Source organism: Ictidomys tridecemlineatus, chromosome 6 (assembly GCF_052094955.1).
Source record: "Ictidomys tridecemlineatus isolate mIctTri1 chromosome 6, mIctTri1.hap1, whole genome shotgun sequence".
Taxonomy (NCBI): domain Eukaryota; kingdom Metazoa; phylum Chordata; class Mammalia; order Rodentia; family Sciuridae; genus Ictidomys; species Ictidomys tridecemlineatus.
In genome coordinates, this window is record NC_135482.1 from 63,392,270 (window position 1) to 63,407,989 (window position 15,720).

General features: G+C 38.5%; 1 protein-coding gene across 3 annotated transcripts in view; it reads right to left on the bottom strand.

The window, feature by feature from the left end:
- Positions 1-15,720, bottom strand: part of Slc4a8 (solute carrier family 4 member 8) — a 71,968-nt gene that overhangs the window by 16,459 nt on the left and 39,789 nt on the right. For all 3 annotated transcript variants that reach the window (XM_021726171.2, XM_021726172.3, XM_078014676.1), the window contains exons 12-18: positions 13,324-13,498; positions 12,593-12,726; positions 11,353-11,598; positions 7,611-7,716; positions 6,856-7,017; positions 3,682-3,795; positions 757-918 (exon numbers count right to left, since the gene is read on the bottom strand). In XM_021726171.2, coding sequence (XP_021581846.1) covers positions 757-918; positions 3,682-3,795; positions 6,856-7,017; positions 7,611-7,716; positions 11,353-11,598; positions 12,593-12,726; positions 13,324-13,498 — 1,099 coding nt within the window. The remainder of the gene's footprint in view (positions 1-756; positions 919-3,681; positions 3,796-6,855; positions 7,018-7,610; positions 7,717-11,352; positions 11,599-12,592; positions 12,727-13,323; positions 13,499-15,720) is intronic.

Consider the following 15,720-nt stretch of genomic DNA (forward strand, 5'->3'; position numbering starts at 1 on the left):
CCAGAGGAGTTTTACAATCTTCCTAGTTAGGAGGGAACAGAGAAGGGAAATATTAGCCTATCCTATATGTCAATACCCATTCTTTATCTAAGTAACCTCAGCTTCCTCTGAGTCCCACACATTCAAAAATCCATCCTTCTCTGGAAAAGTAACTAGAGACCAAGCTGCATCTTGACCATTCTAGTAGACACTATAGAAGTTGGAGATAAATGTTAATTCCTACAACACACTTCCAGATCCTCACCAGATTTGGATGTTGCCTGTTCTGAGTAAGGAAAGCATAGAGATGGAAGGTATGAAACATCCCACTAATACATGTACTAGAACTGATCCATGTACTAGAACTGAATAAACCTTGGGCTCAGGTTTAATCTGGAAACCCTAGTAACAGTCAGCAATGAGAGAATAACTGCCTCTAGGACATTGCGGTCTAAGATCCAGCCTGAACCTGAGGAAGACAAGCTGAATGGTAGCCAACTCAAAACAAATAGTTGAATAGGGACCACCAGGAACTCTGCCTCCCACAAACTCACAGGTTTGAGAGAAGAGAAATGGAATCCAAGTTTCTTTCACATTATACCACAACGTTTCACTTTAGTCTCATCTCCAACTAACAAGTAGAGAATGAATACTCCTTATAGGCTCCTTCTGTGTCTTTTATCCAGGTTATTCAGTTCCTGGTATGGAAGGGCTTACCCTAAAATAAAAATCATAGCAAGCCACCAAGAAGTCTTCTAGGTCAAAATTTCTTGTTACCTTGAGCTTATGTTCCTTCCTGTTAATGATGACAGCTGTGATCTGCTGATCCATGAATATCAAGATAGTGCAGAGAAGAGCTGGGATAATTGCAGCTATCACAGTCCACCAGGGATTAGGGCCAATGGGACTGATAAACCATCCTCTATCATCCCTTGTAGGCTAAGGGGAAAAAACAAGACATTATTTTTTTAAATTAACTATTAAGTTAACTATTGTCATTACAGCACAAGAGATCAAACTGAACCACAGTTCCACATTTCCTTGGAAATCCATAACCTTTCTCCAAATCCCCTTTGAAATAGTCCTCCATTATCAGCCTCCTGTGGAATATTCACTAGTCCTATTCTTCCTCCTATTTACTCCCTAAGCTCCAGTGTATAGAAAAAGCAACTTTATCTCAACATCAGCACAAGTAAAATATAGTTAACAGCTAAATCTGTTGTTGGAGGAAAAAACATGACTCTCAAAGACAAATATAAATATCTTAGACTATCTTCATCACTGCTTTTCCTCAGAAGCCATATAATGTGTGTCTATAGCATAAATAAAAGCAAAATATAGTCAGTTACATGAATCTCTTGAGTTTAGATTGGAAGTTCCAATGTCCTTCTCCCATCAGCAGAGGAATGGGGGCTTAGGCACCAGAGATTTGACACAAGGCTTAAGACTGCTAAACTTGGCAACTTTTTGACCTAGGACCCTTTCCAATGCCCCTATAAGACAACTGTTCACAAATTTTATTGAGGTGTTCATGACATACCTAAACTTTCCTAGGTCCTCAACCCCCACCCCTAGGGTACTCTGGGGAAGACAAGTTCATCTTTTTGGCAAGTGGTGCTGGAGGATAAAAGGCCAGGGATTCAAATTGTCCCAGAATTGACCCAAACTCAATAAACAAAGACTATTCTATCTGAAACATTAGTTGTGATTCTTGGATTAAAAAAAACTTCAATAACATTAGCAAGTCCCAAATTATGAATTAGATTCTAAAAGCTTACAGAACCTGTTTCCTTAGTAATAGTGTTCTAACTGGAATTAAGTTTTCAGACCAACACAAAAACCTATCAAAACCTTAATGACATTATAACCCCTAGTAATAGCATAGCTGGCTCTCCTTATCTGTGGGTTTTACATCTTCAGATTCCACCAACCACAGATTGAAGATATTCAAAGAAAAATACTTTTATGTTAACACATACAGACTTTTAAAATTGTCATTATTCCCTAAACACTACAGTATAACAACCACTTACATAGTATTTACATTATATTAGGTATTACAAGTAACCTACAGATGACTAAAAGTATATAGAGGATTATGAAGGTTATAGGCAAATACTACACAACTTCACTGAAGGGATCTGAGCATCTGCATCCCCAGAGTATCCAATCTCCCATGGGTAGAAAGAGACATTTGCACCTGCCTTCATATTGGGTCTTGGGACTTGGGGGTCATGTGGTTTACAAAGGAAGGGAAGAAGGAAGAATAGAAGAAAACTTTCTCTCTGCTTCCTGAAGGGGAAGCCTGCCTGCCATGAGCAACATTTTCTTGGACATTCTCCCATTTCCCTTTCTCAATTCTCTCCTACTTCGCAGAGGTTTTCTTCACAGATGTCCCAGAAATTCAGCACCTTCTGATGCTTTTAAGCCTAACCATCAGGGAATTTTTCCAAGGACTGCTTAATGCTCCCAAATTACCTATTTTTATACAAAATCCATTCCTCCTGCAGGGCTGACCTCAGCTAGGTATTAGAGAGAAAGCTGAGTGTGCTCATTCACACAAAGATGAGAATGCCAGATTCTCAGAGATGTTATGCTTAGAAAAGAAAAGGGTGTTTATTAACCCACAAATTTCTAACTGAGGACTGGGGTTGTAGCTCAATGGTGGAGTGCTTGCCTCAAATATATGGGGCCCTGGGTTCGATCCTCAGCCCCACATAAAAATAAACAAATCAAAATGAAGATATTGTGTCCATCAACAACTAAAAAAAAATAATAAACAAATTTCTAACTGATAGAAGTTCAGCAAATTTAATAAAATTAAACATGTTTTGACAATAAGGAAAAAGACACTTTCAACCAGGTCTTTTTCAGGGAGAGAAACAAAGGGAAGCCCACACCAGGGTCTTTATAAGTCAGGGACTGTCTACCTTCCATTTTCTCCTCACATCCTCTCCCATCATTCTATTACTCTTCTGAAGTCACTGAGCATGCTCAGTCTTTCTCCTCTCTACCCAATGGGGATCTATGAAACTTAACTTAGCTTTTTTATCTTCTTTGTCTATTTAGTAACCCGAACCTGAAAGACTTTGTATTGATCATTTGTTTCATTTATTGTGTAGGCTTTTTGAAAAATACTATAGATTATAGAGTTATACAAACAAACAATAAAATAGTATTAAAGAACTATCCTATAAATATCCTAGGGCTCTAGAGTCCAGACAAAGTTCCTCTTATGTCCATCCTCCTCCTACCCTGTAAGATCCTTGAGGGGAGGGGCAAAGACCTTTACCTTACTCATCCTTCCCAGTGTCCTTAAACAGCTGCTGCTCAATAAAGGTACTGGTAACCAGACTTTTTCCAGGAACCCACATTTCCACAGTATTCCCAAATATATATATGTAAATGGGCACATTGCACTATTTTAAATCTTAACAATAGTATTTATGATAATAAATAATACTTTTCATTCATTAAATTTAAACAACTTTACTTTTTCTGTTCTCTCGCTTTTCCAACTTGAACTCAACCAGATCTAAAGAGTTTGCTTTTCTGAATGGCCAGGTATGAGGAATAAGGTTCAGATTTAGAGGACTACAAGACTCCTCTTATGATTGTGATGTGAAAAGGCCTTTGAAATCAACTTGGGATCAGATTCTATGAAACTACAGGAGGGCACCACACATCCTGAGACTTTTTTACCTTGAACACACTGGGAACTTGAAGCTTTGGTGATGGGACTCCAATCAAAAAATCAATAATCACCATTGTGAAGATTGTGAGGAAAACGGCAAAGTCACTCACCATGGAGCGTACCTGACATGAGAAAGGATTAGAAGAATGTTTTTGCAGGTTAAATATAGTAGAAAATAATTTAGTCTTGCAAAAGGTTTAGAAATTCTCCAAAAAATTCCCTTATTTTACATTTAAAATAATACAAGCATATTTATTTATTTATTTATTTATTTTTTATTCAACATTACAAAGCTCTTGACATATCATATTTCATACATTAGATTGAAGTGGGTTATGAACTCCCAATTTTTACCCCAAATGCAGATTGCAGAATCACGTCGGTTACACATCCACAATTTTACATAATGCCCAATTAGTAATTGTTGTATTCTGCTACCTTTCCTATCTCCTACTATCCCCCCTCCCCTCCCCTCCCATCTTCTCTCTCTACCCCATCTACTGTAATTCATTACTCTCCTTGTTTATTTTCCCATTCCCCTCACAACCTCTTATATGTAATTTTGTATAGCAATGAGGGTCTCCCTTCATTTCCATGCAATTTCCCTTTTCTCTCCCTTTCCCTCCCATCTCATGTCTCTGTTTAATGTTAGTCTTTTCTTCCTGCTCTTCCTCCCTGCTCTGTTCATAGTTGCTCTCATTATATCAAAGAAGACATTTGGCATTTGTTTTTTAGGGATTGACTAGCTTCACTAAGCATAATCTGCTCTAGTGCCATCCATTTCCCTGCAAATTCTATGATTTTGTCATTTTTTATTGCTGCATAGTACTCCATTGTGTATAGATGCCACATTTTTTTTATCCATTCATCTATTGAAGGGCATCTGGGTTGGTTCCACAGTCTAGCTATTGTGAATTGTGCTGCTATGAACATTGATATGGCAGCATCCCTGTAGCATGCTCTTTTAAGGTCTTCAGGGAATAGTCTGAGAAGGGCAATAGCAGGGTCAAATGGTGGTTCCATTCCCAGCTTTCCCAGGAATCTCCAAACTGCTTTCCAAATTGGCCGCACCAGTTTTACAAGCATATTTAAACCATAGGAATATATTAGCATTTCCTTCCCCCAATCATGAAAATCCTCTAAACTACCCACATTAATGCTGACAAAGTGTGGATATGATGAAGGAGAAAAAGTCTCTGACAAACTCTAATGTAACTCTGAAGAGTTCTTTTTAGGGTATTTAGGACCAGGTTCAGGTTCTAGTTCTAAAAACTTGGAATACAATTTTCTGAAACCAGCCACAATCCATTATGCTAGCCCAGAACCTTAGCATCAGGGTCAACTGTGCTTCTCCCTCAAACCCTACATCCAGTCCATCTCCAAGTTCATAGGCCCTACCTTCAGAACATATCCAAAATCATCACTTGTCATACCTCCACTGCTCCTGCCCAGATCAAAATTACACCAGCTCTTGCTGGGTTAATGGCAGCCATCTCCACATTTGCTTCTGCCTTTGCCCTCCACAATTTTCTTTAAATATAGCTGCTGGAGTACTAATTTAAAAATTGGATCATTATCACTCCTCTGCCAACACTATGAAATGGTTCCTTGTCTGAGTTAAAAACCCAAAAGGCCCCATTGGTTTCTGAGGACCATACAACTGGTGTCATCTGCTCTCCAGTCCCAACTCCTAATGTTCTCCAGCTTACCCGCTCTACTTCAGCCACACAGGCCTCCTTGCTGCTTCTTAAACATATCAAGCTCACTCCAACTTCAGAGTCTACCTAAAATGTTACCTACAGGTAACCTCTTGGGTAGTTCCCTCACCTCCTTTAGGCTAACTCAAATACTATCTTCTTCATGAGATCCTCATTCATCAGAAGCCACCCTTCCCTGCTTTATTATTTTCAACAACACTTATTTCCATTTTGTTGTGGATTCTCTCCAATTGAAGACCTGCCCCGAGAACTGTCTCAATTTATAGCTTAGTGTCACTTTAATAAAATGCTGTTGTCTGTCTTAATCTGCAATTCCAACAGAGACAGAACAAAATATTTCTTAGCCATGCATAACATCATTAGTAACTTAACCTGACTAGCTAGTAACTAAACCAGCACCCTCTTCATGGTTTTGTTAGTTCTTCCCTGAATGTTATATTAATTCTCTGAAGCAATCACCCCTTTCTAATTATAAAACCCTGCTTGACCATCGTAGGGCTCAGTGCCCCTTCTCTCTTCTGAACTTCTGTGGCATTTACATCTCAGGCTTACCACCAGCTCTTGCAACACTTACTACTGTAGCATATGGCACCTGCTTGTTTCCTGTGCTCCCCTTCCTCTCTGATGGCAGACAGTATCTTTTAAACTTTGTTTGCACTCTCCCCGCTCCCGCCCCCCCCTGCTGGGTCTGAGCATAGTCAGTATCCAACAGTCACTTAGGTTAATGTATTTTTCCACATAGGAAACAAAGACTCAGAACTTATTTAAGACATGCCTCCCTTAACTATTATGCAGGTTCAATGAAGCCCAAGAATATTTTTTAGTTATGTATGTGTATATAATAAATATCTAATAAACTGTGCCCCCTACCCATTCATATCTCTATTCTGTGAATGTACCTGATTGAAACCTCACAGAAAAAAAAAATTTCCTCCTGAGTCTAGCTCCCTTTTAAAGAAATAGCCCACTTAGCTGCCCACACTCAGCCTCTAAGTCTGCCCTGCAGGAATACTGCTCCTGACATGCTATCTGTGTCAGAGAAAGCTGTTGAGGCTTCCATCATGCAAACCAAGACAAGAGCATGGAGGCTGCTATAGTCAATGTGGGCAATGATTTTATAAGTTATTATAGAAGCCATTTCTGGGAGGGGACTTCATAGCTAGAGTATCTAAATACTAAAGTAGCCAAGACAATCACCCCAATTACCATCATCACAAGCCAGCTCCAACTACTATATGCTAAGTCTCCTCATTTTTTAAGTATCCTCATTCAATACTACAGATCTATGAAAGCAAGATCTATGAAAGAGGCTGCCAGACACTAGAATATCTGCCGCAGTATACCTCATCGGGACATCTGGAGCTTTCCCCACTGACAATCTACTCCAGAAAGTATGGAGGCTGAGAACGGGTTCTGTTATATTAGAATCCTAACACAAAAGTAATGCATGAATATGCTACTTACTCTGGTTGGGAAATAGCGGCTTGTCTTAAATGTCTTTAATGTGCTTGAGAGGATGAAGGTGGTGAAGAAGAGAATACAGGACCAAAAGAGCACATCAGGAGTGTAGGGTCCATGATGGCCACATGCAGATCCCATGAACTCTCCATGCATTTCTTGGCATTCCTGGAAGAACAAGAAGTCTGGTGACAAAAGTAAGGCACAAGGAAATAAATAGATGCTGACTATCAGAATAGGCTGCCAGCAATATCTACTTGACCTTTTTCCATTGAGAGGCCCTCACCTGCAGGTCTTTTTCAAATGGGGCACTACTACAGTTATAACTAAGATATAGATTTTAAGAATAAAGCTATAAATGTCCTGAACAAACAGTACTTTCAAGGCTTTGGGAAGGCCTTAGCAATCTGAATTGTTTTTATTACAGAGGTCCTCCAAACTTACTATCCTACTATCCTTCAAACTCTACAAAACTTGGATCCTACCCTATGTGGTTTCATCTCCACATGTCCTTGATGCAGAATCACAGGGTAGGGTGCATATGGTAGAAAAGAGAGGGTGATCTACTTTTATGTACAAGAAAATTTTTGAAAGGGAAAAAAAGTAAGAACAATTTTTTGTTTGTTTTTTAATTAATTAATTAATTTTTTAAAAGAGCTTTCTTTCTTAAATGCTAGAATTCTCCAAAAGGCTACTGGCCTTTCACTGAGAAGTCCCTCCTAAACCTGGTAGCCATGGTGTTAGGCAGCTCCCAGACTTACACTGACAGTCAGGTTATCCCAGTGCACTTCTGCTGTCACAATGTTGTGGTCCTTCCAGTACTGCAGGGTGTGATTGTTTGGATTCTCTGGGAGAGTACACCTACAGCTGGGGGGAAAGGAAAAAAGATTCCTGAGGGAAGCAGTAAGAGAGTCAGTTAAGTATTTTTAGACATGACTGGATTAAAGGCTCTACAAAGCCTATCTTCTTTCCCTTTTGCCTACTTCAGATCTGTGAGATGGGTCTAGTTTGGGCCAAGGACCAATAAGGCCAACCAAACCCTAAGTTTTCACTGGCCATTATTAAAGATGGATTCAAATCAGCAGGTGGGTCTTGGATAAAACTGTGCTGACAACCACACTTGACATATGATTTTCCCAGAATAAATAAGCCCTGATGGTTTCCTTTCCTGCTTCTATCTCTTAGGTTCTAGCTATGAAATTCAATCTACTTGGCAAGGAGGTTCTGATACACTACTCAGTTCTCAACAATTTCCTCCAAGTCTGGATAATTTTATTCCTATACCTGCTCCTGTTCTAAAAATCAGAGATTCCTTAATTGTGATGCAAGCTCTTCTTCACACTGCATTATCATTAATAATCCTTCTACCATGGTCATTTCCTAGATACTTATGCTGAAGCCAGGCCTGGCAGCTCCAGTAGCTTCCTTAGGCCCCTTCTTTCATCCAAACCAAACTATACCATACCTGTTCCACCATGTTGCCTCCCAATCCCAGCATGCTTCTTGCCTGAACTGGCTCCCAGTATGGTCAATTGACATAGCTGTCCCCACCACCTTTGTTTCACCTGTGAATTTAATAAACATGCCTTCTATGACAGAACTAAAATTCAGAAAGATCCCAACAGGTCAAAATAATTGGAAGAAACCAACAAAACAAAAAGTAATGGGGAAAGCTATAAAAGTTCTACATTTAGGTTAAAAAATAAATTCCATAGATATGCCAATTACTCTAGTTTGATAATTACATAATATACATATGTATTGAAATGTTACACTCTATTCCATAAATATGTATAAAAATTACTATGTGTTAGTTAAAAATAAAAATAAGCTGAATTTGGTGCCATGCATCTGTAGACCCAGCTACTCAGGAGCCTGAGGCTGAAGAATCACTTAAGCCCAGGAGTTTGACGCCAGCCTAGAAAACATAACAAGACTCTGTCTCAAAAATAAATAAATTAGCTGGGTATGGTGGTGCACACCTGTAATCCCAGCAACTTGGGAGGCTAAGACTGGAGGATTGCAAGTTTGAGGCCAGCCTCACCTGGATAAGTTAGTGATAACTTATCTCAAAATAAAAATAAAAAGGATTGGCGGGGGTGGGGGGAAGGATTGGGAACATAGCTCAGTGCACAAATCCCTGGGTTCAATCCCCAGTAATACAAAATAATAATAATAATAATAATAATAATAATAATAATAATAATAATATAATATGATGGTAGAGTATCTATACATTTGTCAAAATCCATGGAATATACAACACAAAAGTTAACTCTAATGTAAATTGTCAACTTTGGGTGATACTGAAGTATCAGTATAAATTCATTGATTATAACAAATGCACTTTTCTGGTGGAGATGTTGAGAATGGGGGAGGGTATGCATACACAGCAGCAGGTGGGCAGGGAGTCTAGGAGAACTCTTGTACTTTCTGCTCAACTTTGCTGTCAACCTAAAACTATTCTAAAAAATAAAGTCTTTTTTACCCCTAAGACTGATGATTGAACCCAGAAACACTTTACCACTTAAGCTACACCCCCAGCATTTTTTATTTTTTATACTGAGACAGGGTATTGCTAAGTTACCCAGGCTGGCCTTGAACTTGCTATCTTCCTGCAATCTTCTTGCCTCAGCCTTCCAAGTATCTAGGTTTACAGATGTGAGCCACCACACCCAGCAATAAAGTATTTTTAAAAAATAAATTTTGTGGACATTAACATAAAATCATTTAAAGAGTGGAGGTTTCTAATTTCACATCAATTCCATATGAAACAAAAGTCAAATGCAACTAAGAAAAAAATACCATCTTCAGTTTTTAAAAAAATATTTATTTAGTTATAACACATAGTATATTAATTTATTTTTATGTGGTGCTGAGGATTGAACCCAGTGCCTTATACATGTAAGGTAAGCACTTTACCACTGAGCTACAGAGCCTCAGCCCCCCATCTTCAGTTTTATTAACAAAAAAGATTACAGCTTCCAGATACGAAGTCTAAACTTAATCCAGGGCTGGTCACTTTTGTCTATCTTCTCCCACTACAATATAAGCATCCTTAGTTGCCTAGTTGAATTGCTCATTGCCCCAAGAATGGAAAATGGATATATTGATGTCATTTGAAAATAAGATTTTAAGTAACTGTATGACAACTTGTAGTGTGAATAGCACCATTGTGCCTTTTATGTATTTTTGAATACTGAATTGAGTCTTTGAAGAACAAGAACTTAATTAAGGAATCATATGTAAATGTATTTGGATACCTGAATTATTAAAGTAGGATCTGTTTGACTGTCGGGTTTACTACTGTTTCCAAGGCCTAACACAGTGCCAGGTGCATAACAGGTGTTTGACAAACATTTTTTAAATAAATGAATGATTAAAAAGAGGTCAAAAAATTAACTTTACAAAAGTAAGAACTTCAATGACAATAGATCCCAATTCATTAGGCTTTGGAGATGATAGTCCTTAATCATTGTTATTAAAATACTTTATTTTAGGGGCTGGGGATGTGGCTCAAGTGGTAGTGCACTCGCCTGGTGTGTGTGAGGCACTGGGTTCAATTCTCGGCACCACATAAAAATAAAATAAAGATATTGTGTCCACCTAAAATTGAAAAATAAATATTAAAAAAATATATATATACTTTATTTTGTATTAAAATACTTTAAAATTTTTTAATAAAAGTTAATGAATGGATAACTAGAATAGATGAAAGTATATTTGTGGCTGGTTGGCAGATGCTTCCAATCAGATTCTCCACATGAGAACTATATAGTCAGAAAGGAGGGAATAATGTAAAGAGCCAGAGGAAGAGGATCTTTAATCATAATTTGGAAAATACTATTCCAGAGAAGAAATGATTTGTAGGACTAGATTTTCCTAGATGGTTGATAATACAGCTAGATATGTTGTTTATTTTCTAATTGATCCAAACAATGTCAAACACATGAAGAAAACACTCTCTTGAGTTGAAATCTAGAAGTAAAGAAAGAGGTTTCTAGATCTTTATGACACAGTGGGAGTGACTCGTGATCTGAAAGGAATTATTAAACCATCTCTACCTAACGTTTCCTACACGTTGCCTATACACCTTCAGAGAAAGAGTCCATTCTCTCACTTGATGGTGTGGTCCGGGGGCTCACAAGTCCTTACAAAAAGAAGTTCTTTTCAATAACTAACTCAAATTTTCTCTGCTACATTTGCAGCCTATTTTTGTTTCAATGCCTAGACCCAAAAGACATTCTCTAGAAAGAACTTCTCAAGTCTGCTCTGGGCTTCATTCTCAGTCCATCCTCTGTCATCACTTTTGATTGTTCTTCTCTGGCAGTCCTCCAAGCTTCCTCATACATATCTAAGTTCTGTTTCCCAGAAGGCCAGGACGCTTCCTCAACAGAAGCTACAAGCGCTGCCTGGCACACTACACAAGCTATTAAACTTGGGCCCCTTTGTCCATTAAAAGAAGAAGAAGAAGAAAATAAGACAAGCAGAAAGCATACTTACTAATAGAGGCTAAGGTGGTCCAGCTGGCTGTGCATGTGGATAGGGTAGGTCTCTGCCAGGTGAATCAGCTTTTCTATAGCTTCATAGATGAAAATAATGCAAATCAGGGAGGCAAATGCTTCTTCAGTGAAGCGGGTAATGTAGCAGACAAGAGAACTGGCATCAGTTGCCACAAGGACAATACACAGGAAGGCGGTCCACAGTCCGATACAAGCTCGAAGGGAGAGGTATGAAAGGGTGTAGTCTCTGAAACAAGACCAAAGTTCATCAAAAAGCATGAATGGCATGAAGACCCAAAAGGGTCAAATATGATTAATTCATCTCATGTCAGCTACACCACCATTGCAACCCAGCTGATACCTAATTCTGACTGAACTTCAGTTCTAAATAGTGCCCTGGGACAGGTATGTTACAGATTTGCTTCCCAATGCTATTTGCCTGTGAAGCTATATAGAAAGTAGAAAAGGAAGGAATCCTTTTGAACACATTTTTGCCACTAAAATTCAATGTAATTAAGAGATTGTTCATGCAATAAGAAAAAGGAGCTGGTTCTAGTCCCATATTCTCCTAATTCTAGTACAAAATGGGAAAAAAAAGACTTTATAGAAAAAATAGGAAATCTAAGACATTGCAGAGCCCCTACTACCACCAGCTACCAGAACATTAAGGAGGGATAGCAGGAAAAATTATAAATTGACTTGAAATGGACATGGAAGACTTGGGGTTAGCTAGGGAAAGTTTTTTTAAAGATTAAAAAGTCAAGATTTCAGGCCTGGGTTGCGGCTCAGTGGTACAGTACTCATCTGGCATGGGTGAGGCACTGGGTTTGATTTTCAGCATCATATATAAATAAATAAATAAATTAATTAATTAATTAATTAAAGGTCCATTCATAACTAAAAAAAAAAATTTTAAAGAATGGGGGGTGCTTGGGCTGTGGCTCAGCAGTAAAGCGCTTGCCTAGCATGTGTGAGTCACTGGGTTTGATCCTGTATATAAATAAATGAATAAAATAAAGGTCCATCAACAACTAAAAAATAAATTTAAAAAATAGAGGATCTACAATTTTAGGTATGTGTTGCCTGGGGGCAGAATTATAGACCAAATGATGTTCTTTCTTCAGGTTTCTTACAATTCAGAATATTTGCTTACTTTTAAATTTGTGTAGAATCCTGTTATTCAACCCTGGCATCACAATAACCACAGCCAATTACAGTTTTCAGAAAAACAAATATCTTACTTGCAGAATTTGAATAAAATCTTTTCAAACACAAGAACGGGCCCCGTACTTCCTAAGATGGTAAGGGGCTGTCCTGCAAACAAGGAATAGGCAATCCCAGTCATGGAGGCTCCAAATAAGGATTCAATTGCACTCTGAGAAGGAAAAGAAATCACTTAAGTTCACGTAGTCCATCAGTAAAGAGTAATGTTGGCTTATATAACTCCCGACTTAGCCCTAATATGTGCCTTGACAGTTATTTGCTTGTATTTCTTAGCAAGGGTGATGTGTACACACCATCTAATACTCTTGTAAACAGATCCCACTTTAATAATTCAGGTATCCAAATCCATTTACATATGATTCCTTAACTAAGTTCTTGTTCTTCGGTGACTCAATTCAGTATTCAAAAATACATAAAAGGCACGATGATGCTATTCACACTACAAGTTGTCATACAATCACTTAAAATCTTATTTTCAAATGACATCAATATATCCATTTTCCATTCTTGGGGCAATGAGCAATTCAACTAGGCAACCAGTTATTGTAACTGACATTGGAGCAGAAGATAGTCTGCTCAAGATAGAGAAGGTTTTTCTTATATGAAGACAGAAGTCCTCAGTTATTCAAGAGAAAGAATCCAGTTTCCTCAGTCCTTGTCCAGGTAATTTCATCCCAATGGAGTTGGCTGCCACCATAATATTTTTAAGTTGTGTTTAGGACCATTAAAAGTGATTGAAAGTTCTTACTATGCGTCCCTCAGTGGCTTCTCCAAGCAATCCCCCAAAGGTGATGACAGGTGACATGCAGGCACAATACAGGAACAGAAAGGAGGCCAGACACTGTAAGCTGAGTGCATCCCTGTAGTCGCTCCAGTACCAGGGGGCCTTCCGCTTGATGTCCAGCACCAAGCCCCCAAATAGCCTGCAGAAACATAGCAGACAGGCTTCTAACACAGCCCCTCTTTCACAAATGCATAATGAATGGCACACATTTGAAAATATTTTAAATGTACTCTGTACTAAAGTAGTATTTGGGGTTCAATTTGACCTCAAGTATAGCAGATCTCTCTGGGGTCAGCACAGATTCTATGTGCCATCAAGGCATGGCTTACTATAAGTCTGAATGATTTATTCAATTCAAAAAAATTAATTTGGGTATCATATTACCCATTTAATAAAAAGTTCAAAAAGTTAATAAGGAAGCAAGTATTGGCTTCAAACTTCAAATTCTGATCTGTTTGGAGGAAATATATAAAACTGACTTGAGATATACAATTGTTAGTTTTATTACACATTTTCCAGATGAAATGCCCCATCACACGTACTTTCTTACTCTGAACAACTACCTACCTTCCTCTTGAGAATTAGCATAATTGCTCGTGCATGCCATTAACAAGTAGTAGCAGATACTTGGTGCTAGGCACTGTGCCAAGGTACTGGAGATGCAGCGGTGAGCAAGACAAACACAGCTTTTGCTCTCCTCTAGTACAGGAGACAGGCACTGTGGTAGCACAGAACAAGGAGGGGCATTTCAGCAGGGACTCAAAGGATGGACTGGGAGATAGCCAGATGAGGCAAAGGAACCAGCATGGGTGACACCTAGAGTTGAGACTACGCAATGGTTCAAGGTGCTAGAAGATTTATGACTAGACAATACAGTGCAAGGGGCAAACACCAACAGTCAAGGCTGAAGAAGCTGAGTCACGAAAGGCCTTATGACAGTTTTAAGTCAAGCTACTCAAGGACTGTAAACACAGTGGAGCTTTATAATCCAACAAGCATAAAGCTCTCAAATTCCTTCCATTTTTCTGCAAATGACATAATTTAATTCTTCTTTGTGACTAAATAAAACTTTATTTTGTATATATCCCATAGTTTATTTATCCATCATCCATTGACCAACACTCATGTGGCAGTGTGATGAAGGCAGTGTAAATTGGGATGAGAAGAAAAGTGGATGGATTTAAGGTTTAATCAGGAAGTAGAATCAACAGGACTCAGTGGTAGGACTTCAGAGTCTTCTCCACTTCCCATGGATGAGACCGACAAGAAACAAGATGTTGGAGAGCCAAGGAGGAGATCTTACTCTCAGACTTAGTCATTTTTTTTCTAAGAATGGAGTCACTGTACCAGGGGGGAAACTGCCTAGTGAGTAACAAAAAGAGCCACACTGTATCTCACAGGACACATCACTTGGTTTCTTCTACAAATCAACAGCATAGAGAAAAAGGAAAGGAAGAGGGACTATTGTAGGATGAGAACATAGTAACCAAATGCAAAATGGACTGGATCCTACATCAAACAAATGAACCCTAAAAAGATGATGGTGACAATCACAAAAAATTTAAAGTGCACCTAAGTATTAGATGATTTAAATAATTATTATTAAATTTGTTACATTTGATAATGGCATAATTATTTTTTAAAATGTCCTTATCAAACATGATAGATACTGAGGTATTTATAGGAAAAAATATATTTTGTGATTTGGTTTAAAATAACCTAGAAAGCAGAAAAATAAGTGGGAAGAAATAGATCAAATAAGATTGGAAAAACGTTGATAACAGTTGCTTCTCTTCCTTTTTTTACATTTGAAATTTTCTGTAATAAAGAGCTAAAACTAAATAAAAAACAAGTTGGGCCGGGTCTGTAGCTCAGTGGCAGAGCACTTGCCTAAGCACGTGTGAGTCACTGGGTTCCATCCTCAGCACCGCATAAAAAAATAAACAAATAAAGGCATGCTGTCCATCTACTACTATTAAAAAAAAAAAAAGTTACTCTCTCACAAAAGGAGGCTTGCAAGCTCTTTCTTCCCTTCTCTCTTCTAGGAGCCTGGAAAAGTATGGTGAGGTCTAGGACCCACATGCCAGGGGAGAAAGCCCAGCCAGTTGGTTGTCCACTCACTCTTATCTAGCTGCACAATGGGTATGCAGGTGTTCACAGGGCATACACTGTTCTATCTTGCCCACTTGCTCTATTCCTCTGGTGGGTGTAGTTGGGATTCACCTTTGCTCCATCTATAGTAGTAACATGACATCTGAGTGTAGGCTTAGAAAAGAGAGGCAAAGCCAGTCTTATGACCTGCCTTTAATTTTAGACTGTCTGGCAAACCTAGCTCAGGTAAAGAAGTATCTAGAGGGTTCA